General features: G+C 47.1%; 3 protein-coding genes across 10 annotated transcripts; 1 reads left to right on the forward strand and 2 right to left on the reverse strand.

Annotated features, from left to right (window-relative positions):
• Nucleotides 1-5,425: 5,425 nt before the first annotated feature.
• trmt44 (tRNA methyltransferase 44 homolog) lies at nt 5,426-13,734 on the reverse strand. 3 transcript variants are annotated; one of them, XM_068308435.1, is made up of 11 exons: nt 13,226-13,732; nt 11,970-12,087; nt 11,647-11,866; nt 11,491-11,559; nt 11,121-11,228; nt 10,750-10,821; nt 9,656-9,762; nt 9,030-9,213; nt 8,137-8,422; nt 5,854-5,970; nt 5,426-5,753 (listed from the first exon to the last, which is right to left on the reverse strand). In XM_068308435.1, exons 1-11 carry the CDS (start codon nt 13,524-13,526, stop codon nt 5,518-5,520), a joined length of 1,818 nt encoding a protein of 605 aa, XP_068164536.1. In that variant the 5' UTR covers nt 13,527-13,732; the 3' UTR covers nt 5,426-5,517. The 3 variants fall into 3 exon arrangements, with proteins under 3 accessions (XP_068164536.1, XP_068164537.1, XP_068164538.1); XM_068308437.1 differs by having other exon boundaries at nt 5,581-5,753; nt 5,864-5,970; nt 13,226-13,734; XM_068308436.1 differs by lacking the exon at nt 5,854-5,970 and having other exon boundaries at nt 13,226-13,734.
• Nucleotides 13,735-14,189: 455 nt separating this feature from the next.
• On the reverse strand, nt 14,190-20,427 carry tnk1 (tyrosine kinase, non-receptor, 1). Of its 5 annotated transcripts, none has more exons than XM_068308772.1 (14): nt 20,199-20,427; nt 18,903-19,081; nt 18,712-18,776; nt 18,438-18,629; nt 18,191-18,343; nt 17,829-18,106; nt 17,633-17,759; nt 17,400-17,546; nt 17,229-17,323; nt 16,527-16,757; nt 16,388-16,452; nt 15,197-15,726; nt 15,032-15,127; nt 14,190-14,663 (listed from the first exon to the last, which is right to left on the reverse strand). In XM_068308772.1, the coding sequence occupies exons 2-14, from the start codon at nt 19,063-19,065 to the stop codon at nt 14,487-14,489; spliced, it is 2,319 nt and encodes a 772-aa protein (XP_068164873.1). In that variant the 5' UTR covers nt 19,066-19,081; nt 20,199-20,427; the 3' UTR covers nt 14,190-14,486. The 5 variants fall into 5 exon arrangements, with proteins under 5 accessions (XP_068164873.1, XP_068164875.1, XP_068164874.1 ...); XM_068308774.1 differs by having other exon boundaries at nt 18,903-19,272; XM_068308773.1 differs by having other exon boundaries at nt 18,903-19,724.
• A 3,924-nt stretch (nt 20,428-24,351) lies between these two features.
• Nucleotides 24,352-26,190, forward strand: ponzr1 (plac8 onzin related protein 1). 2 transcript variants are annotated; one of them, XM_068308373.1, is made up of 4 exons: nt 24,352-24,442; nt 25,123-25,302; nt 25,482-25,627; nt 25,753-26,190. In XM_068308373.1, exons 2-4 carry the CDS (start codon nt 25,140-25,142, stop codon nt 25,888-25,890), a joined length of 447 nt encoding a protein of 148 aa, XP_068164474.1. In that variant the 5' UTR covers nt 24,352-24,442; nt 25,123-25,139; the 3' UTR covers nt 25,891-26,190. The 2 variants fall into 2 exon arrangements, with proteins under 2 accessions (XP_068164474.1, XP_068164475.1); XM_068308374.1 differs by lacking the exon at nt 24,352-24,442 and adding an exon at nt 24,719-24,819.
• Nucleotides 26,191-26,451: the final 261 nt, after the last annotated feature.

Below are 26,451 nucleotides of genomic sequence, written 5' to 3' on the forward strand. Positions count from 1 at the left end.
TGTCCTACATGCTGGTTTATGGGGGCCGCATTGCGAGCAGCGCGTCCGGCTGGGGGGCAACCGGCGTCCGGATGAAGACGAGGGCCCGTCGTGAACGACAGCTCAGGATTGTGTTTACTGGTGAGCAGAGGTGTGACAGATGGACGTCCTCCACACCCCCGGGTGTGTGACAACACACACTAACACAACATCCGTGTTCATGTGTGTCACATGACGGCGAGGAGAACGGCAAACAAACCCGTTGATCTCATTACGGGAGATGAATCATGGTGTCGTCTGGATGTCTGATCATTTGCACTAATTATCATTTTTAATTTACACATTGTTGACTCACATCACACGGATTAACGCCATGGAAACGGATCACGTGTGAAATCCTGTATAATTAAATACAAACGGGTCAAACGAGTTCACGCTAAAGGAATCTGGTCAAAACAGCTTTAGATTTTTAAGGTGCATTTTAAATGATCAGCTGCACAAATCAACACGTCAGGTTAAAAACAAAAAGAATTAGTATTATGATGATGATGATGATGATTGTATTATTATTTTATATTATTATTATTAACATTATTATTATTTTTATTATTATATTAAATGAAAAAAAGGATCCAGAATGATGAAGAATCCTATTTTTAATTCATAAACACAGGATTCCAGATGTTTCCAGGCTGGGGGGTTATCAGTGCGGGGCTATTTGTCACAAAGCAGACGTGAGCAGAGTGGTGACATCATGGTGACATCATGGTGACATCATGGTGACATCATGGTGACATCATGGTGACATCATGGTGACATCATGGTGACATCATGGTGACATCATGGTGACATCATGGTGACATCATGGTGACATCATGGTGACATCATGGTGACATCAGTGCACGCGTTGCTATTTTTAGTGTCCATCTCTTGGTGACAAAGGCTTCAGCAGCGCTTTGAGCTCTCTGAGTGTCTCTGCTGCCCCTCAATCAAACAGTGTCTAATGTGATCTATTGATTGATTGATCGATCAGCCTGAGGCCCACAGAAAGTGTTCACAAATGCACTTCCTCTCTGATTTAGACGGGTGGCGTTCCCTCCCCCTGGACGTGACGCGTCTCTGCTGGACGTCAGACTAAAGGATCCATGAGGAGCAGCTGCCACAGGTACCTGTGATGAGTCACGTTCCCATAGCAACAGCCCAGTTTGGGAAGTTATCGCAGCATCGCTGGCAGCACATACCCCCCCCCCCCACAAGTGGAAGTAAATATCATTTACATGGGGCTGGTGGCTGGGGGGTGTTTTATGGGTGTCTTTACTGATCCATGTGTTTCTGGGACGGTTTTATCGTCCTCTCACTGAATGGCGCCCCCCCCCCCCCCTTCATCAGATGGTTCGGTCCGCTGCAGGAGTCCAGACCCTCTGATCCTGTTTGATGTGGGGGCCCACGGTGGAGCAGCGGCCCGTGGAAGCGGGGTGAGGAGGGGGCTTTGACCCAGGATTCCTTTGGTGTTTTATTGATGACCAGGGGGCGTGTGTTCCTCCGTTGGAAACGGACTTCAGGAGGTTCTGGACTTCCTGACAGAAACCTCAGCCGGGCCGTCGGGTCACGGAGACGTTGTTGTGGCCGGGGAGGGGTCGTGACCCTTTAGCACCCCAGCAGATGGTAACCTGAGTCTGAGGGCACAGACTGACAGCCAGCAGACGTTCATCATCATCAGGGGGCAGGAGGGGGGCAGGAGCGCCGCCGCTCCAGTGAGGATGCGTGACGGAGCATCAGAGCGCCAAGGAGAGATGATCGTGTTGCACCAAGTTCTTCAAGGCAGCACGAGTCGATCGCCGAACAGGGCGGCCGACGACACCAGACAGAAGCGCTCGACCTCCGATCACCAAAGCGTCTCTCAGAGCCTCCATCAGCAGAGGGTTCCGTCGCCATAGCGACACATGAAGAGTCTCCATCCGTGGATGAATGAAACCTGAGCGACAGCTTCTCCACTATAAATAAAAAATAAAAGTTTCAGTGGACATTTTGTGTTCTAACAATCTTATTTGTACATTTGCTCATATCTCTGTCTCCATCTTCTGAAGAGGATGAATTTTGTTTCTTTGTTTTCTGAAGCGATAAACCAGCAGATTTCCTCCAAGAACACAAGTTCATCGTGTTTCAGGAGACTTTTATAAAACCTCTTAAAGTCACTTAAATCAGGTCTAAATCAGTCAAACATTCTTACATGTTTTCAATGTGTATTTTACCAGGACAAACATAAACCTTCATATTTATTAAAGTGTGACTGGTGTGAATAAACGGTGACGTTTGATTGGTCGCCCCAGAGATTCTAGGACCGCCGCTGGTTAAAAAAGAACCTTCACCTTCTAAAATCCAAAAGATTCGTGTAGAGGTTACATGAATCTTCTGACAGTATACGTCATGTTTTCTCTCCCCGCCCGGTGTTTGCTGCGACCCCCCCCAGCCTCCAGACACGACGTCCTTCAGCGGGTTCGGTCTGCAGCTCCCTGACTCATGCTGCAGAGGTCACGGGGTCACGCAGGACGGAGCAGGAAGCTGGTCGTTAAACACCGACGTGGTGTCAGGACGGTCGTCTGACTCGCCGTGACTCCGCTGACGTTGGGCGTCTCTGCAGACATCTTTACTTCTTCAGACTGTCCATGCAGTATTAACAGGTGTTATATAACCTCCAGTCAGAGGAGTAAATTAGAGCTCTAAGGAGCCCCCACACAGCGACTGATTTCTAGTTAATGTTTAATGAAGTGTAAGGTGCAGCGTTGATTCATCCTTTCTGGACTGATGCTATTTCCAGCAGCCGTCGCCCACTCTGGAGCTCTCTGGGGGGGCAGAGCGAGTCTTTAAAAGCCACCAAACATCCTGTCAAAGCGTGATTAGATTGAGGAGAGCTGTTTGAAAATCTCCTCTCACCACCGACACGGAGCAGCCATGTATTCAATCTTATTTCTCCGGTCCGACAATAGGAAGCCCCTCTGATCCCCGTGTGTCGCTGCAGCCAGGCTCACACTGTGTGCTAAAAGCCTGTGTTTAATATTATCACATGAAACCTCCCTCACAGCGCTGGTGACAGTCTCACTCCTAAATATCACCAGGTTCATGGGTTTGAGAGAGAAACACAACGTGTTTCAGGAGCGGAGTGTCAGAATAAATCATCTGCTTGTGAAAGTCTCCTCTGGCTCTTAAAATATAAGATCTGAACCTGTTGCATCAAAAAAACTCTATTTACCTTCAAGAAAAATGTAAAGAAACAATTGTCTGTCCTCTGAGTAGCACATTTTTGGAGCATTTTATTCTGAAATCATAATTAAATCTGTAAAATCTGTAAAAGGAATGTCTCATCTAAACACCTAAATGTAAAAAGGTTTAAAAACAAATGAGTCAGACGTGTTTTACACATAAAAATATGTCGTGTAGCTCGTGAAGATTCATACCGACTGTTGCTGAGGGTGAAACGGGGATAAATCTAACCGTGGATGAAGAAGAGAAGATCTATATTCTGATCTGAGAAGAGGACGGGGAGTTTGGGAATTCACACTCAAATGAGACATCACACATTCTCTAGAACACAGAGTTAGATCAACATTTTGTTCAACATGAATTCAGTGATCGGCTCCCACGTGATCATAAAACAAAAAACACACTATTTGATGCTGAGGATCAATTTTTGAGTTGAAGTTATTGATTTATGTTTCAAAATAAAAGTCTGATGGGATGAATTATGACAGTAAATGATGGCTCGGAATGTTTCCACATGGAGGAAACGGCGTTCTAATGTGTGTGAATTGGGCGGCCGCCACCGACCGAGTGTGTGTGTTGTTGTATTTGCAGCTCCGTGTGAGAAGAAGCGCCATCAGTTTGGCAGCTCTCCACCCCAGTGATGACACACACTTCACAATTTAAAATACGGTTCGTGATGAAATGTCAATGAAAAACTAAAATAATTCCAAGCAATCTTCTCGCCATCTGTCATCGATTCATAATTTCTTGATAAAATCCATCATCTAATAAGACTCGACAATCGACACCTCTGGTCTGCTTTTTTTTCCTGCGTTTGTTTACTACCTATCGTAACGATGCTTCAGATGGTCGGGCAGCAGGATGCTGCTAATGTGTGCTGGACATAAATAGAGTCACAAAGACGACTGATTGGACGGCTTTCAGAAAGGGCTAGGGGTCATAAGGTCACGGCGAGAGATGATGAGGCTGGTAAACGCCTCCACTGCTCTCAGCGGTTAAAGGCGGGGCAGCAGGTCGATCAGACGGGACGACCTCTGCAGACCCAGAACGGCAGGACTATCTTCATGGATTGATTTCTTCCTGGAAGCGTAATGATGTGTGGAGGAGTGTGTGTGTGTGTGTGTGTGTGTGTGTGTGTGTGTGTGTGGGGTTAACAGGTAATTAAAACCCACAAATGGATATGAAGTGTTGGTGTCCTGATGGAGGAACGAACGTTATCCACACAGCTGAAGTGTGGAGTACCAGAACACCCTCATCAATATTCAATGACAGACATTGATCTCCGGGGGATACGGAGCATCCAGTCTGCTCACGCAGCTCGTGTCCCTCTGAACCGCTCACGGATTCATCCTCTCAGCAGGAAAACCAGGGAATGGATTCTGGGTCCGTGTCACAGCCGTGACCCGTTTGTTCTGAACACGGATTCAACCTGAGTTCACGTGAGGGAATAAATCAGATCGATAAATAACTGTCAGTCCAAAGGAGTAGATGAAAATGTAGAAATGGGAACTTTTATTAAAATTATGACTTTTTTGAGGTAAAATTATTATTTAAATATAAAAAAAATATAAAATGATGTAAAAACTAATTCAAATAAATTATTCTTTATCAAAATAACGTATCAATGAACATTTTAAAGCCAAAACTTTGATGGAGTGTCAAAAATAATATAGTTAATACTGTACTATTTTAACTATTATTATCATGACATTTCTTTTCCAACATAAATGAGGCACAAGACTCAAAACGTTTTATCGCAGCTTGGATGAAAAATTCAGTTTATTTGTAGTGTAGGTAAAAATATCAATGTAATTTTACATTCTTTGCCACAAATGAAATATTTAAGATTTATATTCTGCAACTGGGTCTCATCTTCCCCTGAGTGTAACCCCGCCTCTTTCTGAATGTCAGCTGAGAGGCTCCGCCCCCTCCACGACCCCTCTGGAGGTCACAGAACCTGGATGGACCTCTGTCCTCCCCAGCCCTCTGACATTTCAGTCACAGGATGAACGCCCGTCCAGAGGACGCCCGCTGCTCGCCCGGCCGCTCGCCCACAAATAATTCATACGGATAACATTTACTCTGAGGCGCTGCTCAGCGTTCGTCCATCGCCTTTGAACCTCAGAGCAGCTGAGGTGAACCAACCGGGTCGCACCAGGAAAAGACCAGACGGAGCGCAGGCGTGTGGCGTGAAATAAAATTTAATAGAAAGTATTTATGTACAAAAACCTACTTGAATTAATAAAAACAAACACAAAATAATCTTCCAGTTGACTTTCAGGGGGGGTGAGCGAATACAAAGCTTTTATTCCTCTTCTTCGGGGGTTTTGTTGAAGGTCGGAGGTCAGCTGGTCCGTGGGCGAAGGTGCAGCGTTCGACCTGCAGGGGGCAGCGCTGAGGGTGGTGGTCGTGGAACCAGCAGGGGTGGGTTTTCAGGGCGTCGGGGGCAACGGGCTTCCTCTTGTGGGACTTCACGTCCCTCCAGTCTCGTATCGACACCGTCCCCCCCTCCACTGAAAGGCATGACAGGAAGTTGTGAGACTTTCAAAATAAAGCGCTCATTGGTCATAAGACGTATTTCCCCCCAGAGGACGTCTGAAACGTGTCCCAGACCTCTGAACACCTGGTGGTTGTTCCTGAGGAGCGTCTGCAGACCCCCCCACTCCTTCTTCAGGCGCTGCAGGGCTTCCTGCCCCAGCAGCTCCGCCGCCTCCCCCAGCGACAGGCTGCCTGTGGGGGGATGGAAGCAGATGATGAGGGAGGGGGTCCTCTGACCGCTCAGAGCTGCCAGCGAGCGTTTCAGCGCCGCCTCTCCCGCCGGCCGCAGGAGAGCATGAGTCACTGTGGCCCCCCCCCATCGGGGGAGTCATTTTAGATACCAAAGAGCAAAAAACGACAGCGGGCCGATGCTGGTCCTGTGTCGCCCCTCTGTGTTCGCAGCACGACGCCCCGCTCCAGGAGGTTTCCATAATGCTGCCCCCCCCTCCAAGAAGAGAATTCAATCAGAGCTGACCTTTGGTTTGTTAAAGTACAACAAATCCACCAGTTGGACCCATCTATGGTGGGTTCATTTTAATGCGTCCCAAATCTGTCCGACCACGTCGCTTTGCTACCTCCTAAAATGAGCAGATCTCTCCTCCACCAACAGCCAATCAGAGCGTGAGGCTGGACAGACTCCTGCCCTCCTGCAGCCCAGTCGCCCCGGAGCTCCAGGCCTTAATATAATATCAATAAAACCATTTGGAGCTGCCCTTTCCTGCTTACAGGGTAGATGTGGATTAGTGGGGCGGGGGTCGAATCGACAGGAGGCTCCGTTTGGGCCAGAACCAGCACAGAGGACCTGAAATATCTCCCAGGATCAGGAGCAGCTGTTCACCAGATCGCCGCGCTTATGTCCCGTCTCAGAAGAGTGAGTGGGCGTCAAGGAGGGGACTGAATGAAAGGAAGAGTCCTGTTTGTCTGAAGGTGAGATGGTTTGTGGGTAAAAAGTTCCACCGCTCAGCTGTGACGGATCACAGCTGGTGCTCTAGCCGTTGGACGTGCGTCCACACCGTCGTGTTCTCCATGACGACGCGAGTCCGTCAGCAGGAGAGCTCATTGATTAGTGACCAGAGATGAAGATGAAGAGCTCGTCTTCACCTCAGCGCAGAATGTTCTACCTTTGTGGTGTAAATACGATGCTAAACGTCCAACGGATTCACGCTGACATACATTTTTAGGACGCTTCAATTTCTAATAATTTATATTACAGCGATAAACCGCTGTTTTTTTATACATTACAGAAACCTGTTAGGAGCTAAATATGTTCTATCCCTCATTCCAAATGAAACACAGATCTCACACGCTCAGATAGAAATGTTCAGCCTGTTGAAGTCTGGACTGGAATAAACTTGAATAAATCCGGGCGGCCGTAATGAAAATTCTTCTCAAGTATCATATTATATATCAAAAAACCAATATATTAAAATATCCATAATCCCACTCTTTGAAGCGGCGCTAAAAATAGAGGAAGAGAATCTCGAAGCCCTTTCCATGACTCTGAGGCCCTCCTCCAGCTTTTCAATATGGGCCGGCTCACTTATTGTTCTTACACAGCAGATAACTGGTAGGAATACCTTAATACAAATGCACTCTCATGCATAAATCACACGCGCTGGTGCATTATTCATACCTCCACTCTGCAGTCACCGACCGCCTTTATTCTCTGGACGTCATATTTCCTGCGTCTAATTTCAGCGCCGACATCCTGACAGATAACGTTCCGTTAGAGTCCCAGTCGTCTCATCTCAGCTCATCCTGATACCGGGTGGCGGTGTGGCAGTGGGGGCGTGCACCGGGGGCGACGTGGGGGCGGCGTGCCGGTGCGTGTTCATTGTTTTTTATCGCGTAGCAGCAGGATGAGGCTGCAGAGGCCGAGATGCAGAGTTCAAATGGGCCCTCAGGACCGAGGATGAAAGGGCGAGGCGGAGATCAGAGGTGAAAGGTCGGATCGGGCAGTGGGGGCGGGATCGGACGAGAAGTTCAGGCGAGGCAGGACGAGATTTAGAACGGTTCTGATGGAGGATGTGGATTGGAAGGCAAACACAGGGACGACGCAGTGAGATCCATCCGTCTGCAGGCGGAGGGACGGCGGCGGCGGCACACGGAGGGAGGTGTCACACAGATCCAGTTCAACGCTGGGAAAAGCTTCGCCAAAACTAAAACCACATTTATCTTATTTTTGCCCAACTCTGAACTTAACTGCACATAAATACATACATAAATAAATACTGGGGCAGCAGCTGAGTTCAGCCATGATGGGGGGGTGAGGGGGTGGGACTAGCTCAATTCTCAGCTCAAATCCAGACCGGCTTGTTTGTTTGTTGTTTGTTTGTTTGGTGACTATCGGTGCTTTACCTCCTCGGTTCCAATCACCAGACGACCCCTCGCCACCGTCCTCCGTCATTCCCAGGAGGAAGTGCGCCACCTGCAGGACGACGCCGTCCACAAAGTCCCGCGGTAGAGCGGCGCAGTTACGAACAGCCTCAACCCGGTCTCTGGGCTGGAACCCGGCTCCCCAGCTGCCCCCGGGGGTCCCGTCGGTGCCTTTCGTCTGGCGGCTTCGGAGGAAACCAACTCTTCGCCGCTCGGCCTCTTCCTCGTCACACGGCGGGTAGTTTCTAGACTTTCCCACCAGGCAGACCTGCAGAAAGAGGACTAGACGTCAGGCAGAACGACAGAATGGCGTGAACGTTCACCCTCACGTCGATGGAAAGACTTCTCAGAAGCAATCTGACAAATTCATCCCGTCACAGAGTCTGAGGACCAGAACGTGTTCATCACGGCTCCGACGTGTGGGAGAAACTTCAGGAAAATGAGAGACAAAAAAGAGAAATCACACCTCCGTCTGCGGCGGCACGAGTTATTCAAGAAGCCATCATGCTCTAACCGCCCACTGGTTCCATCACAGCCAGCATTGTTCACCATTAATCAGTGTGAACGCAAAACAAAAATATAAACAGCACTTTAGGTTTTGCTCTATTTTTTCTTCACAAGGTGAATTTAAAGTCCCTCTTTCTTTTTCAGATGATGCAAACAGGCTTTAAAGCTGGTTTAATGTGAGCACAAATACACAAAGACATCATCAGCAGATCCTGAGACCCATTGTGTGTCTGGTGCCTTCCATCGGCCGCCGTCACCTCACGTTGCAGAATGATAACGTCACCTTTATGTGTAGATTTAGCACGGATTAAAAGACGGAAATGAATTTGTCTTTATTCTAATAGATGCATCAGGTCTCAGATTATTACCCGTTTGGTGGACGGGATCCGCAGGCAGTCGTCTTCCGTGTTGAAGCCACACGCTCGGCCCACCTCGGCGATGAAGTCGATGTATTCCTTGTACTGAGTCTTCTTGCTCTGTCGCCGCTGGTATTTCCCGTAAAAGTCGAAGAAGCAGCAGGGCAGAACGAAGAACCGGCAGGAGGAGGACGACCTGCAGAGAGCAGCTTCAGGTCACATCCTCATCGCCCCCCAAGGGGAACGAATGACATCAACATATAAAAGAAGACATGAAGCCGTCACACCAGAGAGAGAATAAAGAAATGAGTAAAACAGGTCCAGAATAATTCAATAAAAGCAAATAAAAAATCAAGATGCTGTTGTGCTGTTTGGCTACAACTTTAGTGCAAACTAAGCGTATTCTGGAGGGCCACATAGAATGATGTGGAGGGCCACATTTGGCCCCCGGGCCTTGAGTTTGACACCTGTGGTTTAGGTAAAGGATTCTGACAGGAAGTAGTCGGACTGAGGCACAGTAGCGCCATCAGGTGGTCGCTTTACTGTACAGCACACATTTTCCACACATCTCCATTCACACACACACACACACACACACACACACACACACACACACACACGCTCTGCTGATGACTCACCTGGCTGCGATCACGGGGATCCACGGCGTGAGCTCGTCTGAGTGGTTCCCAATCAGCCAGTCCGTCCCCGGGAACAAGAAGCCCTCGCTGGGGGTAATTGCCTTTTCCTGAAATAGCAAAGAACCAAAACAATCATGAGGGCTCCTCAGAGCAGGAAGGATGATGTGAATTCATGCAAACAGTCTAGTTTTGGTCTACAGCACGAACGCCTCAGACGATTCCACTCATATCGGCCTCGTTTCCAAAGGCGAACGTATTTTCAGCCTGAAGCACAGCGTGTGTGACCCCGGATGAGATCGGTCGGCCACATGTGCGCCGCAAAAGCCGCTCAATAATGGATGAGCTGAAACAGAAGCAGCCAGACGCCGGCTGTTAAATGAATGATTGAGTTTGGGGGGCAGACAGGAAAGCAGCCGGTTGGTGTGTTTACATGAATACGTCTGGACTGGTTGGAATCAGATCGATTCTCTCCTTCAGAGGGAAACACACTCGAATATGAAGACGCTGATTTGAAGCAGAGGCGCCTCATGTGAGCCGCGTTCAGGAAGACGTTCACTTCCGACGCTGCTCATCTATAATTCTCCTTGCTGTGCGTCGAGCTGGAATAAATACTTCCTCTCCACATCCGCCTCCTGACACCGCCTCGCCTCGCAAGATTTCCAACACGACTTCTAGCGATCATTGTACCAGATCCTCCGAAGTATAAAACAGGAAATAAAAGGATTAACAGGCTATTAAAATAATAAAAGGATGGAGTTTCTCTTGTCAGGTCGTTTTATTTTCTCATTTATTTCTTATCTGTCTCTTGAAACTTCACAAGGACAACCTTCAAAGTTTGCGTTTGCAAACAGATGTTGAAGGAAAACTGACTGAGGAGTCCATTAATAATTGTTCTGAAGCGTTCCATCCCATCTCATCATCCTCATCCTCAGCGTTTGTTCACCTGAACAGGAAGGGCGTCGTCCGCATCCCAAGGTTAAGACTGAACTCTGGAACGTTTACTCTTAACAACCACATGAAGCCATCAAAGCTACAAAACAGAGATTTAATCGACCCGTAACTAAAATAAAGATGAAATGAAGGGAACGGCTCACCTCCAGCAGAGTCTGGGGGCCGTACATGTCCCAGATCTTCCTCCTCCGAACGTCGATGCCCTTTCCCGGGTGCTGTAACACAAGACGGCGTGACGGCCCCACCGTGAAAGGACGCGTGTCATTTTAAATCCACCCGCCCCAGTTTGCTGTTGTGTGGTGTTAATTTGTTCCCTGATGCATGTCATTGATGAGGCAAATCAGAGCTTCTCTGTAATTGGCAGGTTGGTGTTTAAAAAAAACAAAAGATGTGATTCAAGGATGTTTATGGTTTTTAACCAGGGAGTAACGTGATAGTGGGCCACTGATCGTGTCGATTCGGGGTTAAAAACTCCTGAATTCACCCCCTGGAGGTTGAAGGAGCCCCAACTCACCCCTTCACTGGTCAGGATGTGAACCAGGAGGCCGTTTCCACAGCCCAGATCCACGAAGGACTGCATGGCGGTCAGACCTTCCTCTGCTCGCTCCTCGTCCCACAGCACCTGCAGCACAGGGATAGACTCGATACCGCTGCAGCCGTTCACACCTGCTGCCGCTGACACAGCTTCACCTCGTCCTGACACGACACGCCAATCGATTTACCGGGTCAACGCCGCGTCTCGCCGCAAACCTGACTGACCCAGATTGGGTTTCTCGACCCGACGTGACAGATATGAGGTCTGCAAACCAAATATCGATCCTGGAGGTGTGTTGTCAGCATCATTTTAGATTCGAAACAACAAGAAGAATCAGGATTTAACTCACAAGGAGATACGTAGCGATGGCGACGTCCTCATACACAAACTTTTCTGGGTCTGTAACTTCAGGCCAAACCTGAAAAAGTGTGAAAAACAATCAGTAAGAAAGCCGATCGACTCGCCTGAGTACGACAGAGTCAGATGAACCCCGGTGTGACCCTACTTTGACCATGTCCTTGTACTTCCTCTTCAGCCGCTGGTACACCAGGCTGTACTTCTCCACCGGCAGCAGCGACAGCGTGCTCCTGAACTCGCTGCTCTTGCACTCGGCGGCCCAGCGCACCAGTTTGGGCAGCAGATCGGTGGACAGCCAGGTCAGCTTCGGGTAGGCCACGCCGTCAGAGAACCAGGCATCTGGAGTCAACACAAGCAGCTCCAACACCCTGAGGAGACACGGAGATTCCACACGGCTCATCGGGTGTCTTCATGTCACGGCGGATTGGTGGATTTCACGACAAATTCATTCTCTCTAGAGGTAGACCTCACCATTCCTCACAGTCCTGAAGGACCAGCTGAAGCTGGTAGATGTTCCCCTCCTTCAGGCACACGTTTCCTTCAGAGTCCTCTTCAAACGGGACAAACGTCACGTGATGTCGGCCAAAGTCTTCAACAAAGATGACATGAAAAATCTGTCACAACAGATCAGTTTGTAGAGCCGGGGGTCAAACTCAATTCCACTGAGGGCCACTGGGGGCCACATCAGCATCATGGCTGTTCTCAAAGGGCCAGATGTAACTAATAAATGTAACTAAATGTAACTCAGTGTAATGTAACTAAATGTAACTACTCCTTAATGTAACTAATAAATGTAACTAAATGTAACTCAGTGTAATGTAACTAAATGTAACTACTCCTTAATGTAACTAATAAATGTAACTAAATGTAACTCAGTGTAATGTAACTAAATGTAACTACTCCTTAATGTAACTAATAAATGTAACTAAATGTAACTCAGTGTAATGTAACTAAATGTAACTACTCCTTAATGTAACTAATAAATGTAACTAAATGTAACTCAGTGTAATGTAACTAAATGTAACTACTCCTTAATGTAACTAATAAATGTAACTAAATGTAACTCAGTGTAATGTAACTAAATGTAACTACTCCTTAATGTAACTAATAAATGTAACTAAATGTAACTCAGTGTAATGTAACTAAATGTAACTACTCCTTAATGTAACTAATAAATGTAACTAAATGTAACTCAGTGTAATGTAACTAAATGTAACTACTCCTTGATGTAACTAATAAATGTAACTAAATGTAACTCAGTGTAATGTAACTAAATGTAACTACTCCTTAATGTAACTAATAAATGTAACTAAATGTAACTCAGTGTAATGTAACTAAATGTAACTACTCCTTAATGTAACTAATAAATGTAACTAAATGTAACTCAGTGTAATGTAACTAAATGTAACTACTCCTTAATGTAACTAATAAATGTAACTAAATGTAACTCAGTGTAATGTAACTAAATGTAACTACTCCTTAATGTAACTAATAAATGAAAATAAAAATAACACCAGACACGAGTTAACTTTGTTCAAAATGTTTTCATCAGCTAAAATGAGCTGAATTACTGCATTGTGGGAAATGTAGTTTTGCTCAGAGCTCGCTTTTGACCTCTACTTTTTGCTCTTGCGGGCCACAGAGAACGATGCAGCGGGCCACATGTGGCCCCCGGGCCGTGGCTTTGACACATGTGCTGTAGAGTCCTACACGAGTCCCTGGCTCACCTCTGAGGACCAGTTCTTTGCGCCGGGTCCCTCCGTAGAGGCTCACTTTGGGGATGAACGTTCTGACGCTGGAGCTCCGGTGACTTTCCTCCTCTGTGGCCGTCAGGTCCCCCAGAGACGACCCCCGACCAGCCAGCAGGAGCTCCAGAGCCTCTGCACCCCCATTTCCACCCTCCGTGACTCCGCAGAGACGTTTGTTCACCACGTGGGGCTTCTTTATCCACACGTCCACGGCGGCCCAGAAGCCTCCCGGAAGCGTCTCGATGTCTGCGGGGAACTTCAGCTCGGACAGTTTCAGCATAGCGTCACCGGGTTCGGAGCATCGCAAACGGCTAACACGAGTTTTTAAAAAAGGTAAATGGATTAACGAAGATTTTTAACTTCTAAGACAGTAAAATAAATGTTTTAAGATGAATCCTGTTCGTATAATTAGGTTATAAATGATGTCCTGGCATAAAAACTAACTGTACACAAATGTTTGCCGAGAAATGAAGTATGTTGTCGCTGTGTGATGACGTCACGGGTAAATATTCAAGTTGAGCAGTAGGGGGCGATGTTGGATAAGATTTATTCAGGCATTAACGGAAAATAATGTTAACCCAAGAGACAAATCAGTGTTTATTTTTCTAACCGATCGATGAAACAGATTATTAACATTAGTATCTGTTTATTAATGGAGATTTACCAACTGTAGGACGAATAAACAGCCAATATTATCTTTTTAATGTCTGGACTTTGTCATTTGAGTGATATCTACACAAAGACAAATTAATAAAGTTGATCATAAATATTTAATGTCACTAACTCACTGTCTTCCCAATATTCATATAATTTATAGCACGCATGATTGTATTATACACTCAAATACTTGTATTTTAATTATAGTAATACTACTAATCATATGATATACAGTATATTATTTTAAATACAAGTACACACACAGAAAGTCACCATTCAGACCAGATCATCAATTTTATTCAACAAAATAATTTCTGTAATTGTATATACAAACTCATTAAGGTACAAAAACTATTAGGAAAAGCACAATGTGATGGTAGTGTTGTTAAAAATGTAAAAACATGAGTCTGAAATATTTCTCTTACATATATATTTTTAACATTCAACCATCTTTTTTTTTTTTAACTTCATATGCGCTAGGCCTTTCCGTGTTTCCACATCAAGGTGAACAGGTCAGCTTCCAGTGTCCATGTGTGTTTATTTATAGCAACATGCTAACGTCACAACATCAGAAAACCGGTCTTCAGACGCGTCTCTCCGCGCTGCCAGAAGGTCGCTCCCTCTCGCCGGGGCCGAGCCTTTCTTCACGTGACCATCGGATCAGGTAGCGGCTGGCCAGCTGCAGGTTCCACTGGTACCGGGCGAGGATCTTCAGACAGTCGTCTCTGGAGCAGAGGCTCAGGGAGTACAGCTGCTCCAACTGACCACACAAACGAAGAGGAAAAGGGCTCAGAAGTATTAAAGGAACTGAAAAGCATAACTGGATAAACCTGCTAATGCTCAGGTTTACGACCATCTACTGCCCTGTGGCCCCACGGACTCACTACGAATAAAACTTACGACACACTCACTGGTTTAGCCGAGGTAGTTTAAAAATAAACACAATGAACCCAAATTATAATATTAAATGATAAAGGTCGTCAAGTTATATTCAGTGTAGGATCATTTAATGACGCGAGGCTGCCTTTGTGACACATTTGTGAGGTGACTGAATGGTGACATCTCCTTCACTCTGAACACCGACTAAAAGACTTGAACCTCCTCCTGGCGATGCGTTCAGGGTCTGACCTTCAGTTGTTGCTCAGCTCTCACCGGGTTCCAGTCGCAGCGCTGAAGAGCGACGTGAACCTCCTCGATCGTGGCTCCGTGCACCGCCTCCATCACCTGGGAGCAGACAGAGCCCAGCCTGTGTTTTCATCCTGTCAGGTGTTGGTGCCCCCCACCCAGACTCACCTGTGAGATGAGGCTGTCTCTGGTGTTCTGGACGTGAGGCGACTTCTCTCTGTCTCGGTTCCGCTCCCTCTCCCTCTCTCGATCTCTGCTGTCGGTGTCGTCCAGCTGGGGGGTGGAGCGCGCCATGTGGCTCATCTTAGCCAGGTTGGACCCCCCGTACACCGACTGAGGCTGATGCACCGGCTGAGGTGGGGGGTGAGGATAAGGCTGTATCTGCGCCAGCACGGTCGGGACCGCCTGGGGGGGCCAGGAGGTGCCGATTCCTGGGTGGACGATGGGCCTCCTCTGGGACTTTGCGTTCAGGCGCTTCAGGTTGGGGGGCGGGGGGCGCGGAGGCGGGACGATGCTGGCCTCACTGAAGCGGCGCTGGTCCTGCTGCATCACCACACTATGAGCTGCCATGACGGGGGTCATCAGTCGGCCATGCTGATCCACTCTGACCACGCCCACCGTCTGGGAGCGGGGCCGATGTCCACTCACGACCGACTCCAGGCTGCGGGACATACCTGAAGATACAGGAAGAGGCCTTTCTAATAGAACGTGAATAATAATAAACCTTCAGAAATTAATGAGAAAAACAAACGCACACGGAATAAAACATTAAAGGATCAACACAATCTGTATTATTTATTGGAGACCAGCTAGTAAGATGCAGTTCTTTTCTGTCAGCACTCTAACAATACCCCAAACAGCCACAGGAGGGCGAACCAGAGGACTGTCACTAAATGACAACTGAGCTGTAGGATGACGTCACAGAGGAGGAACGAGAGGCTTAATGATTAACACACAAAAAAGAAAACGGCCCTTAAATAGGGAGTGTGAGGAGTGTATATAAATAAGTTTGTTTTTATGTGAAAACCTTGTAAAGCATTAAGAATGGAAACGGCCCCCAGGGGCCACTGGATTTCTTAGTCGGTCTCATCCAAATGGAAAGAATCACTTATTTTCATAATTATTCCAATCATGTCTGAGGTACTGGCAGGACTCATTTGAAGTCTTGTTTTCAATTTGAAAGAAAATGAGCTTGAGAGTCTTTTATCAGCATCAGGACTGAGTTCTGATTCTGAGAAGATTCAAATAAAACATGAGGATGACTAGTTTGGTGATGGGGTGTGAGGGCCGAGCAGATGTGTTCAGTTGTGTCCACAGATCTCACTCCGGATCAGACAAACGTGAATCCTCCCATCATACCTGCCATTTTGTTCAGGTTGGAGTCGTCTTTCTCCTTGGCGACGCTCGTCCTCCAGCCGCCGGCGCTGCAGGGGAGAGAAGAGCAGCCAATCAGACGCAGGAACGCACCCTGGGCCTCTGCTGATGTGGTTAACCTCACCTTTCCGGGCCCTCGGGCGTCCCCCAGCTCCGCTCAGCTCTGATGTCTCCGTGGCCCGTGTGCTGCAGGCTGCCCTTCATCGGGGGGGAGATGTAAGACGAGCTGGAAGCGGGGTGGGACCCGGACCCGGCAGGGGCGTCGCCAGGGAGCGACGGGACAATGAGGCCGGAAGGAAACCAGCCCACCGTCAGGGTCCGCTGGTTCTGACCTCTCCACTCAGTCACATCCACACTGAACACAGAGGAGAAGTTAGGGACCGTCTTCACCTCTTCACCCCACAGAAGCAGCAGTTAGCATCTAGCGCTACATCATTTGTCCTGTCCCTAGAGATCCAGAATCCTTCAGACAACGATGAGCTGACACCTGAGGATGTCTAGTGTTCAGGGACGCATTCAGTATTTAGTGATTTAAAGTTCAGATTCAGGTCAGTCGATTTATTTTACATTTTTATTTTTATTTTATTTTAGGGATCTATTTTATCAAGATCTTCATTTATTTATGTGTTTTTGTCACTTGATGCAACTCTTGTGTAAATTAGACCAGATTAGAAAAACGTGAGAAAAAGTTCCAGCAAACAGCGACGCAGGAAGAGGAAAGACAGAAGCGTGAAGCAGAAACTGTGTTTAAGGACTCGAATCGATCAGGAATGATTAAACCAGGGTTTCCTGTGAGGGACACAGGTGTGTTTGTCTCCACACACACCTGTGGTCGATGACGGTCACGAGGTCGCCGGCCGCGAGCGCCAGTTTCCTGGGTTCAGTGAAGTCTCTGGTGGCCTGGCCCTCCATCGGTTTGGCCTGCAGCGAGTCAAAGCAGCACGAACCGTCAGAGTCACGCAGCGGGTTGTTTGGTCACGCCTGTGGTCTGACTCACCTCCGTCACCATGGCGACCAGCTGAGCGAAGCTGGGTCTGTCGGCGGGGTTGCAGGCCCAGCACTTCCTCATGATGCCGTATAATTCCTGGGGACAATCCGGAGGTTTCTCCAGCCGCTCCCCTTCCCGCTCCACACGCCACAAGATCTGAAGAACCAAAGCGAATGTGGGCGTCGTTCAACCTGCGATCGCAGCTGAACGCCGAGGGCGGGGCCGCATTCCGGATGACGCACCTGTCTGCCCGACAGGCCGAACCAGGGCTCCTCGCAGTAGGTGAACATCTCCCACAGGGTGACCCCGAACATCCACACGTCCGACAGGTGGGAGAAGGAGCCCACGCGGAGGCTCTCGGGGGCACACCTGGGGGACACACACCTGGTTAGAGCTTTCCCCTGTGAACCTGGATTTTCCCTTGACCCCCCCCCCCACCATGCGAAGGGGATCCTCCTGTGGGCCGACATGACGTAGTGGTCCGCCTCCTGGCTCAGCCCCCTCATCAGACCGAAGTCGCCGATCTTCAGCGTCTCCCTGGACGCCAGCAGGACGTTCCTGGCGGCGAGGTCGCGGTGGATGAACCTCCTGGACTCCAGGTAGTCCATCCCCGACACCATCTGGCTGGAGAAGAGCCAGAGGCGCAGCAGGGGGTACTCGTACTGACGGGAGCGCAGCGTGTCGTAGAGCGAGCCCAGGGGGGCCAGTTCCGTTACCTAGGAAACGGTAGAGCAGCTCGCTGCGTGAGGCGGTCTGGACACGTGTCTCAGCTCAGGAGGGGGTCGGAGGAGACGCCTCACCATCTTCAGCGGGTGTGTGAGCACCACGCCGTACAGGCGGATGATGTGGGGGTGGTCCAGAGACTGCATGGTGGTCACTTCCTGGAGGAAGTCTGTCAGAGTGTCCGTCTGTCTGGAGACGCTGCTCCTCAGCGTCTTCACGGCGACGGGAAGCTGATGGGGGGGGGGAGAGATGAGAAGTCTGGTGAACCCTGAGCGCCCTCTTCAAACCCGGACCGCCGCCCTGAACCGTTAGAACCAGTCTCACCAGTCTCCCAGAGGGCGTGTGCCACTCGCCCTTCCTCACCACCCCGAACGACCCGGACCCCAGCTTCTCCCCCAGGACCAGCTCGTTGTCCTGGATCAGACACGGGAGAGCCCGGACGCCGGTGTCCTGAGCCGGACCGGCGTTACCCACAATCCACTGCTCTCCTCCATCCAGGCTGCGGCCGCTCGGCGCCTGCGTTCACCAGTGAGACCATTAGAACGTCTGACGGTAGGACATCTACCCTCAAACCCAAACCCGTGGACGGGCGTCGGACCTTGGCCGCCCACAACCGGGATTTCGTCTTGGAGCGTCTCAGAGCATCCCATAATCTTCTTTGTGCTGGAAAATATTTCAAAAAAATCAAATTATTGCACCGAGCTACACTTGGTTCCATCTGGCCCTGTGAGGACAGCCGTGATGCTGCAGGTGAGTTTGACCCCCGTCCTGACGGGTGGTGGGTGTCACCTGGTTTGCTGATCCCGATGTGCTCCAGGTCGGACTCCTTCACGTAGGAGAAGTGTTCGATGCGGGTGATGTTCAGCCCGTCTCTCACACGGAGGTAGAACTTCTCCAGCTGGACCTCGGCCAGGAGCTGGTACAACCAGGCAGTATCCGGGTCCATCAGCATGACCCGGACGCCCCGCCTGGGGGGAGGAGACAGAATGCACCGCGTCACCCCTCCAGCCTCCAGAGAACAGACCCCAGCACAGACTGGTCCTCCAGCGGGTTCTTCACCCTTTCTTCACGTACACGTCAGACTGAACTCCTTTCACAAATGTACCCTCAGCGCTGAGTCAAGAACACGTGACCTTTACCTCTGGGGACATCACCTGACCTGAAGGAGAAACACCTCCTCCTCCGGTGGGGGGGCTCCAGTCAAACGGGATTCTTTGCTCAGACAGATAGTAAACACACGTCAGCTGCATTTCCTGCACGGTTTTCACTACTTCATTACCCACTCCTGGTCGAAAAGGGTTTCCACGCGTGTCAGGGAACACGCCTGGACTTGTGTTCATTCACAGGGACAACACCCAGTGTGTGTGTGTGTGTGTGTGTGTGTGTGTGTGTGTGTGTGTGTGTGTGTGTGTGTGTGTAGTCTGATCAATCTTTAACCCATCGACTCCTGACAACACCAGCATGGAACCAGTTCGCATGTGGCTGGGGGCCACTGGTTCACCTGGCCGGGCTCTATCCGCTACTGGCAAACCGAAGCCACGCCTCTTCCGGATCGATCAGCTGTCTCACGGCAGACGTCACCGATCGGAGGAAGGAGCAAACCGCCAGATGCTGTCAGGATATTTGGGCGCAAAAAGTATTTTTGATTATTTGGTTCTGTTAAAAGTAGTCCTGATACAATTCAAAAACCCCTTATCAATTAAATGAACCAGCAGCCGGTTTGTTCTACAACTCCTTATCAATAATAAAACCCCTAATGAATAATCGTTTGCGTCACCGGTATGAAATCCACTTAATAAATAGTGATGTGTGCAGCGGGGACGTGATGGAGACTAGGACAGTAAATGTAGAAATAAAGGTAGAACTTTGAAGTAGAATAAAACAGTAGAACAAGGCACACCTGAATGAAGGACAAAAGGTTTCCTCTATTATTTACTCAGAGAATTCAGCTGAACTACTTCCTGGGTAACAATGGGTTAATCCCTCTGGGGGCGTATTGAGAGAGTGATTAGCTGCTTCTCTGATCAATAACTAAACCTGATTATTGATCAGAAGCTCCAGCAGCTCATCTGCTCTGAAACTCACCGTGGATGAGACGAACCCCGGTAGACAGAGATCTACCCACACACGCCCCGGGAGCAGGTCTCCATGCTGATCCTGGTCCAGAGAGTCCCTCAAACGGAGCGGGATCCCGTCTGAATCCCCCGCGACACGACCCCACGGCTTCAGACCGGCTTCACGCAGATCTCACTTTAATTTCGGGTCGGCCGACATGTTATGTCGAGGATCTTTCTACCTGTGTGTTTTCGAGGCTTAACCCCGCCCCCTTCCTGGGTCTCCACTGGCCACGCCCCTACCTGCGGAACAGCCCGGGCATCTGGTGTAAGCCTACCTGTACAGGTAGGGCTGGGAGACTGCTACACCTCCAGATAAGAAAGCAAAACCAACGGATTGAGGGGAGACTGAGTCACAGACGCGTTAGAAACAGTTGACATGGATTCAAGCTATAATCAATCAATAGATCTACTAATTATTGTGATTTATGTGTCATAAGTTCACCTGAACCTTGGCCATGTAGATGTTACCCTGGTTCAGTTCTTAGTGTTTTATTGACCTTTATTTGTTAATTCAGTGTTCGGATAACTTTGGAATCAAGATTTCAATAAAACTGACCCCCCCCCACACACAAAGCATTTACTGCACTGTTGTTGATGTTGTTGGCTTTTTGTTTTTTGTTTTTTACTAAAATAGTACAATTACCCCTGTATTTATCCAGTCAATTTTCTATCAGTAATTAGTGAATTTCAAATGTTTGGACAGCTATAAACACCAGCTGTCCCGGTGGTTTGTTTGTCTGCTCTCCAACGAAACTTGTCATAAGCTGTGAGTCAGTCAGTAAGACTGCCAGTGGGTTTCTGTCCTTCCTCCCCATACCTGCTGTTGCTGAACGGGTCAGACAGGATGTGTTGGTCCTCTCACATTGTTGATCATTTGAATGCTAATCCAGCCGCCGTGGAGGCCCTGCCTGCACTTTGTACTTCCTGCTACAGTATCTCCCCGTCCCTCCTGCCCTGCTGGAATCACACACAATGGATTTCAGGGGCAGCAGCCATTCAAACTGGAGCTGCTGCTCAGGTGTTCTGTTTGCAGCGTTTGGGGGAAATAAATGCAGATTTTTACAGAGATTGAGAATATTTCTAGCAGATCAAACTGATTTTGCAGTTTACAGTATGGGAAGTTATAGGATGAGAGGGCCATGAATTACAGCTGGATTAATTCAGAAATAGATGTTTGAATTAATCCAAGGTAATGGGCAGAAAGAGACATATGATGTCTCATACGATGTGCCCCCCAACACTCAAAATAGGTCCCAAAGTTTGAAAGACATCATTATTTAGGTTTATGGAGATGTCAGCGTCAATGTTTACGTGAAGGATAAAGTTCATCCATTCGTCAGTCTGGAAATGTTTTCTGAGGAGTTTAACGTCGTATTTACTGACGCCTCCACTGACTCATGTCTGTCATGATCAGCTCAGCCTGAAGAGGGCGCTGACACCTTTCTCATGGGTCTGGTTGAGTCTCTGCTTGTTTTCATACTTGACCTTTACTTCCGTGTCACGTGACTACATGTTGATTGGCGTAACGCTTAAAGAGAAATACATTTGCTCATGTTTGGGTCATTGTTTGAATTAAATCTTTTTTTTATATGTTTACATTTTTTAAAAGTAAAAAAAAAATGCATAAAAAGTGGTCCGTTTTTACGTGTTTTAGTTGTGGTTTTATATTAAATAGTTCTTGCTCGCGTCGCCCATCAGAGCTATTCCTTCTCGTTCCTTAGCTCATACATCCCCTACTGTTCATACTTGGTATTACACGTAAAAGGGAAACGAAATACTTTAATAAATATTTAAATACAATAAAATGTCGTAACAAATTACAAATAAAAATACACACAATAAGGCTAAAAGATAAATTCCTCATCCAATATCCAATATTCAATTTCAATCAAGTTCTGCCGCTACTTTGAATTAAAATAGTTTGCATTGTTTTTCCCCTAATGAAAACTCCATTTTCAATGGAGTATTACTACTAATGTTTCAAGACACCGTCTTTAGCATTTTAAAAATATTTCTATACTTAGAAAGATGTGCATGATTTTGTTTCTGGGGGCATGAACGCGGTTTGAAAGGAGAGGTAGGATTTCATGAGAAACAGAAACTTCCAGTTTAGAACACTTTCAGTTCCTGCTCTAAAGTTCACTAATTTGGAATTAACGGAAATAAATACAAGGTAAAGTAATTTTTTATTTGTCGTCAGATTAAGTTAGAAAACTCTTTCAGGATGAAGCGGTTACAGATTCCTCTCATATTGTCTGTTGTTGTTCCATTGGTTGTCCTTACCTGTGCTGACGTCAAGTCACGTCGAGTTATTCAAATTCAAATTCAAAAAACTTTATTGGATCCCAAGGGGAAATTGAAAGTACATAAAGCAGGAAAAGTTGCCCCAGGACCAACAGTGGACAAAGTTCCAAGGAAATCTCTCTGATCTGACCTTTGATATTGACCTATGATATTCCTTCCATGTTTGATGTTTTTAAAATTCGGAAGGATAAATCTGGTTTCAGAGCATAATCCTACAGTTATGTGGCAGGTGAAACAAGTCAAGGCTCCCCCCGCAGGGACCGCGGCTCCCCCAGCAGAGATTCTTGAAGACACTGAAGTTGCCCCTGCTGTCCCCTGCTCCTTTGTTTGGTTCAACAGGATGATGAAGAGGATTCGTCGATCCCGTGTTGGCATCTACACCTCTGCTTGGTTCAACAGGATGAGGAGGACTCGCTGTGCGATCACACGGGACGCGATTGATGAGAACAGGGATATAATCATATTTGAGTGCAGGTGCGGGTGCATATGCACCTAAAGCTGACTGAAGCAACCCGCTGGTGTTAAACTTTATCAAAATCCATGGTCCATTCTGACCAGGTAATTCTGTGGTTCTTGAGGTAGTTGGATGGTAATGTCTTCTCCAAGAATGGAACGGGTTCTTCGGCTTCCTCCCACCTCCAAAAACACACGCTTGAGGCCAATTAGCTGGTCTCAAGTTGTGAAGTGTGAGTGGTTGTCTGTCCACATATGGCGTCGCGTCTGGTGTATATCCTGCCTCATGCCCCCAGTCAGCTGGGATAACCTCCAACAACCAGCGACCTGTGACGGTGGAAGAAGCGGGTACGGAAAATGGATGGATAATATAACATAATATACATTATAATATACGTATATTTGATGACAGTAATCCCTCACTTATTCACGCTTCAAGATGCATGGCTTCACTACAACGCTGATTTTTAGTAGGTAGTCACATGATACCGTACGAGCGTACTATTGGCTGACAGCATCTGGAAGTGCGCCGTGTTCTGAGACTCATTCTGAGACTATACTGTATACTGTATATATATATATATATATATATATATATAAAATGTATATATATAGTGTATATATATAATGTGTATATATAATGTGTATATATAATGTGTATATATAATGTGTATATATAATGTGTATATATAATGTGTATATATGTAACATACATCGGTCACATATATATACTGAAGAGGGCGCTTACAACTTTCTTATGAGTGTCGTTGAATCTCTGCTCATTTTCATACTTGACGTTTACTTCCGTGTCACGTGACTGTATGTTCAACGGCGTCACGCTTAAAGAAAAAAATTTGCTCATGTCCGATTCATTATTTGAGTTGTGTTTTTTTTCCTATTTTTGATTTTTTTTTTACAGGAGGAATACTACATACAAAAAGTGGTCCGTTTTTACGTGTTTTAACTGTGGTTTTAAAAGAAAAATAGTTCTTGCTCATTTCACCCAGAACTCCTTAGCGCATACTCCCCCTACTGTACACATTAGGTATTACAAGTAAAAGGGTGGCGAAAATAGTGCACCAGTAAATACTTGAATAAAATGTAAATAACGCTCACATTACAAATAAAAAAATACTCAAAATAAGGCTAAAAGACAAATTCTTCCATCCAACATTCAGTATTCAATTACGTGAAAGTTCTGCCGTTACTTTGAATTAAAATAGCCTGCATTTTTAACCTAATAAAAACTGTATTTTCAGTGGACTATAAACACTAATGCGTCATTAGAATTTTTAAAAAAAATTTATACTAAGAAAGATTTGCATGATTTTTCTTTTCTGGGGGAGTGAACGCGTTTGAACGGGGGAGGGAGGATTTCATGAGAAACAGAAACTCACCGTTTAGAACACTTTGAGTTCCTGCTCTAAGGTTCACTAACCTGGAAATAACGGCAAGGTAGAGTCAAACTGAATTCATATAATCATCTTTAAAAAAAGAAGAAAATTAGCAGCCAATTTACGACGTATAATTTTGTTAGTGGTTTATTTAATGTTGAAATCCACCTGTTGGTGGATTAACATGTGAAAACAACAATTTAGCTACGAAATATAAAATTACGTTATGTTAAAAAAATTCACAGTATTTTGTTGGAAACTGAAAATTAATGACAGGGAAATGTGGAGAAACTAGTAACGATGTCTATAATTTACCTTAGCGTTCATATTAACACAGACAGGGTTAGCATGTTGCTAACAGCGTGGAGCTCCTGTGGTTCCTGGGAGCCACCATCAGGTTATAAAAAGCGCTGTTGGAGGAATCTTATTTCATGTGAGGTAATAAAAGTTTTATTAATTAATAAGGACGCTTCACCTGCAGCTTTTCATGAAATAAATGACGTGTCCTGCAGAAAAAGTAGATTTAAATGAGTATTAAACAGGTCCTGTAGACTTGTAGCATTAACAGAGATGGAGATGGATGGTTTTTAGGAGCTAAATGTAATTAATCTATTATTATTTAATAAAGTCCAAGTGTAGAGGTTATTCAAGCATCTGTGTTTTTCTCCACTAGGTTTTTCCTGCTGAAGCTGATTATGAGAGGCTTCATCTCATTTCGTTTTGCTTTATTTGTTCCTCCAGGCAGTGATCAACCAGACATGACCTTCCAGCCCCAGTACGCCCCAGTCATTACTGCCTCCCAGTGGTCCGGCCCCCCCATGCAGCAGCAGCCCACTCAGGTGGTATCAGTGGTGACCACCACCCAAAGCCCCCACACATGGACCACCGGCGTGTGTGACTGCTGCACTGATATGGAAACCTGTAAGTCCACACAGGAAGTAATGTACGGATTTATAATAAATACTGTTAAAAATGATAAAACAGAGTCAAGCTGACAGGAACTGAGGGTTGTTTCCTCTTGTCTGACGTCACATTCCTTGTGAATCGCTCTAATGAAGCCAGACGTCATGGACTCTTCTTTTTCCTCCTCTCCCATCCAGGTTGCTGCGGCCTCTTCTGTTTCCCCTGCATGCAGTGTCAGACGGCCTCCAGACACGGGTGGTGCTGCTGCCTGCCGCTGCTGGACTGCTGCTGCATCGTGTCCTGCGTGCTCCGCTCCTCCATCAGAGACCAGCACAACATCCCCGTGAGGCTCGCTTTTGGGACAAATAAAACATCACAATGAGAAACAGGGAATCAGCTATGAGTCGTAACACTTCCTTTGGGCAATTTGATTTACTCCCCCCACTTTCCGTGTTTCTCTACCTTTAGGGGTCGTGCTGCGATGACTGCTGCAAGATATGGTGGTGCTACCCGTGTGTGTGGTGCCAGATGAACCGCGAGGTGAAGATCAGGAACCGGGCGCCGGCGACCACCTCGGTCGTCACCACTCAGGTCACCAGAGGGTGAACCTCAGGTCACCAGAGGGTGAACCTCAGGGGTTCTGGATGCACCACATGTTTGCCAAAAATACGTTTCAGTTAGTTTTCTTGTTCAGATGTCAAAAAAGGTACAAAATAAGTTATAGAATAATACATGTTCAGTTGGGTTAGCTCGTCTGTTCCGAGCCTTAGATGTGCTGTTGAAGCCACATGTTTGTAATACACACACACACACACACACACACACACACACACACACACACACACACACACACACACACACACCGTTGATTCGCTGTGATTCCAATAAAGTGTTTCTTTATTAACAGTTTCCTCTGTCATTCCTCTTCCAGCAGAGTTTACCCGGAGTGGAGATGAAAAACATTTACATGCATGTATATTATCTGACCCCCCCCCGTCTCACGCTTACACCACACATTACACCACACATTACACCAGTGCAGCTTAACCACTGGAGCAACCATCACGTCCGTCTTCCTGCCTCTCACCACAGAACTTCCCTTCCGCTTCGTCTCTTTCAGACAGTTTCAGAACATGGTTCTGTTTTACCAGACACAACGGATCACCA

Source organism: Antennarius striatus, chromosome 23 (genome assembly GCF_040054535.1).
Source record: "Antennarius striatus isolate MH-2024 chromosome 23, ASM4005453v1, whole genome shotgun sequence".
Classification (NCBI taxonomy): Eukaryota; Metazoa; Chordata; class Actinopteri; order Lophiiformes; family Antennariidae; genus Antennarius; species Antennarius striatus.